This window comes from Taeniopygia guttata, chromosome 13 (assembly GCF_048771995.1).
Source record: "Taeniopygia guttata chromosome 13, bTaeGut7.mat, whole genome shotgun sequence".
NCBI classification, from domain to species: Eukaryota; Metazoa; Chordata; class Aves; order Passeriformes; family Estrildidae; genus Taeniopygia; species Taeniopygia guttata.
The window spans coordinates 4,611,582-4,615,271 of NC_133038.1; the positions used below are offsets into that span (position 1 = coordinate 4,611,582).

Here is a 3,690-nt window from a genome sequence, read left to right on the forward strand (position 1 = left end):
ATAAAACACTATGGCTGTGCCAAGGGAAATGCTGGCTTAGGAACAGATGTCCAGGCAGAGAGGACTTTTTCCACAGAAAAGGGAAGTGATGCATTAAGCAACATTTTGCAGAAAGCCCAGCAGCAGTTCTTCGCTCCCAGCCCTGCTTTCTTTTCCAGGAGATGCAAAAGATCGTGACTCATTTTAAAAGCAGTTTTTACGGTATGAAGCCCAAGAGCCCTGTGGCTTTGGATCAGCCAGCCTGGTTCCCCTCCAAGCAAGAGACCCTGCTCCAGAGTACAAGCCATCTGCGGATGAATTAACTGAACCCCTTGGCTTCTGAGCACACCCCAGTAAGAAAACACAGAACTGAACAGAGGTTTAAGAGAGCTTTAATAACAGAAGGTGCTGCGCTGGTTACAGACGACGTCCACGGCGACCACCCTTCCTGCGAGTGCTGTCGGAGGGGATGGGAGTGACATCCTCTGCAGGGAAAAAATCCACAACAGTTACCCCTAGAAACCACCTGGGCACAGCCATCAGCCAACACTTCAGCACCTGGACAACACAGGAGCTGCTCGTGCAGAAGGAACTCTCTGTGAAGGTAGTTGGGAACGTGCCACAGGCTGGGTACCCAGGGCTTTAATGCTTTGCTAGCAGAAATTCCCATCTCCTATCCCATTTAAATAAAGCAACCAAAGCAGTTCAAAAGAAACATGGGATGCTTGAAGAATTTTCAGTATAACCACCACCACTGCATCTTGTGACTTCCCTGAAGTTCAGGACTCTCCCTACAACAGCTGGAAAACTCCATTATTACTGAATCACCAAGACCAACAAGGTATTTTTAGGTGACAGAAGAGCTGTGTGACAGCAGAGGAGCAGCAGCATCCTGCTCCAAGCTGGGGCTTGCCCTGCACACAGAAGCCTGGGTTCTGAGTACTGCTCTCACCACCTACTGGTCAATTTGTCAATTTAAGGAACTGTTTATATGAAATCCTTTCATTGGTGCCATCTAAGCAGCCATGAAGAAAGTCTCCAAGTTAAGATCAAGCAGCACAGATGCCTACAAAGCTCATTTCACTAAATAATCTTTCTTCCTCACTCACCAATGCGGCCAATCTTCATTCCAGAGCGGGCCAGAGCTCTCAGGGCTGACTGGGCACCAGGTCCAGGAGTCTTGGTCCTGGAGAAGAGTCAGAACCAACAACCCCTTTAATGACCCAGAAGCTGAACACAGTTTACAAACAGCCAGAAATATGAAAGCCACACTTTTCCCACGCCAAACCACTGTTCTTGTCTTCCACACCCATTCACCACCAGCCCCCAGAGGCATGTCCCCATCAGTGTCCCAACCCTCCTGCTGTACCTGTTGCCCCCAGTTGCACGCAGCTTGATGTGCAGGGCAGTGATGCCCAGCTCCTTGCACCTCTGGGCAACATCCTGGGCTGCCAGCATGGCTGCGTAGGGAGAGGACTCGTCTCTGTCTGCCTTCACCTTCATCCCACCGGTCACACGGCAGATGGTTTCCCTACAGAAGGAAAAGGTGATGTTCAAAAGAAAGCCATTCCTTGTTCTTCCCCCAAACCAGAATATGGGCACAGTCAGAACCTATTATTTCCCACCAGATCAATAAGCCACACAGTACCCTGAACACCACCTTGATCAGAAGAGCTCACCAAGCCACCCAGTTCATGTATATGCACCATGGATGAAGCTCAGCAGAAACTCAGGGATTTTGGTGGAACCTCTTGCCGAACCCAGTTTCTACTTTCACACCCGAAGGAGCTGGGTACTGCAGTGAGGTGATGCCTGTCCCATACTCACTTGCCAGAGAGATCAGTCACATGGACAAAAGTGTCATTGAAGGAGGCAAAGATGTGGCAGACACCAAACACATTCTCTCCTTCAGCAACCTGGGGTCCCAAGCTGATGACCTGCTCTTCCTTCTTCTCCTTGCCCTTACGAGGTGCCATTTCTGAACAACAATGAAAGAGATGTCTGAGCATTGGTAGTTTGTCAGCATTTGTAAAGAATTTTATTGAATTCCTGCTAATTCAACCTTTTACCAAGCAAGAAAAAATTATTTACCACTGCCAAAACACAGGTACATTTCTTATAAACCCCATGATTCCCCGTTTTGCTGTATCCTGGCACACAGGTCATCATCTACAGTTGTTTAGTGGAGTCTCTCCTGCTGCAATTCATGGTAGCTGACATCCCCAAGTCTCACCACAGCAGTGCACAAGGGAGCTCATTTCCTTGATAACCAGCAATGCTGAGCGTTTCCCCTTGTTTATGTGAGTTTATGGAAAGAAAACACCAAACCAAACAATTACACAGACTCAGTATTGCCAGTAAGCCGTGAATCTACAGACCTTTTAAGTACCAGCTTGGGTTCTTCCATATTATTGGCCTCCCAACCACATCCGTGGGACTAGCCCAGCTAAGTCACCCGCCCCCGAAGCCCACACCAAGTGATGGGAGACAGCAGGGGCAGCACCGGCTGTGCTCGGTTTCATGGCTTGGGATCCTGTGCATCCGCTGCCAAGCACAGAAAAACGGTTCCCTATTGCCCTCTCCTGCCAAACTCCTGCTACAGCCGGCGCCCCGCACACGGGAGATGTCCAGGCACTGCATCGAGGTACCCAGCCCCAACACAACCCACGATCACCCTCGGTCGTGCCTCTCCACCAACTGCCCTGAGCGCTCTAACACCAATTTACATCAGTGTCTGCGCGGCCACTTCGATAGCACCACTTCTCGACACTTCCATGGCGCACGGGCCACACGGGCAGTGCTCTCTCCAGCCCAGCGAGGCCGACACGGAACGCGCGGCGCACGCTGCACCGCCGGCATCGAGCTCCGAGCGACGAAAGCGTCTCGTTTCACCGCGGCCGCTCAGGGTCCGAGGGAGGCCCGTCCCAGGGCCCAGCAGCCCCAGCCGGGCGCTCCGCCACTCCAGCCCGCGGCTCTCCCGCGGCCCGCGGCCCCGCTCCGCCGAGCGCGCTGCCCCCGCGCCGAGCGCGCTGCCCCGCGCAGCCCCGGTGCCGCGGGGGCGGGCGGCGGGCGCGGGGGCCGCGGCGAGGCGCGGGCGGGCGGATGGCGGCGGATGCGGCGCGGCCCGGACTCACCTGCCCGTCTGCTCCGGCGGCCGCCGCGGAAAGGAAGCGGCGGGGCAGGGGGCGGGGGTCACCGCCTCACCCGGAAGGGATGGCGGGAGGCGCCGTGTCCGCTGCCGCGGGCGCAGGGCTGTGTGCCGGTCCCAGTCCCAGTCCCGGTCCCGATCCTCCCGGGCCGGCCAGCCCGTGCCCGTCTCTCCCGAGGCCGAGCCGTTGTGCCCAGGATGGCGCGGTCGCCTCTCCCCTCACAGCTCTCCCGCCGGCCCGACCGCCCCAAGATGGCGGCGGCCTCCCCCCGCTCCCTCCCCAAGATGGCGGCGGCCTCCCCCCCCCGCTCCCTCCCCAAGATGGCGGCGGGCTCGGGGGTGTTCGCGTTCCACACGGAGGAGGCCCGGGAGAGCTTTGGAAAAGAACCTGTTTAAAAAAACAGCTGGAGGGAAATGGGTGTATTCCAGAAGCATCCTGCTTCCCCCCGGCTTTCCCTCTCGCTCCGCTGTCAGGGCTGCGCATGGCGAGGGGTCCCGGGGGTCTCCAGGCAGCTGCTTGTCCCTGACCCGAGCTCAGGCCAGAGCCCTGACTGCGAGGAGGT

At 56.4% G+C, this 3,690-nt stretch overlaps 1 protein-coding gene across 2 annotated transcripts; it reads right to left on the minus strand.

Moving 5' to 3' along the window:
- Window positions 1-354: 354 nt before the first annotated feature.
- Window positions 355-3,150, minus strand: RPS14 (ribosomal protein S14). 2 transcript variants are annotated; one of them, NM_001245858.2, is given in 5 exon segments: window positions 355-464; window positions 1,089-1,165; window positions 1,349-1,510; window positions 1,807-1,957; window positions 3,114-3,150. In NM_001245858.2, coding segments are annotated over 4 exon segments (456 nt in total). In that variant the 5' UTR covers window positions 1,956-1,957; window positions 3,114-3,150; the 3' UTR covers window positions 355-396.
- Between the last annotated feature and the right edge of the window lie 540 nt (window positions 3,151-3,690).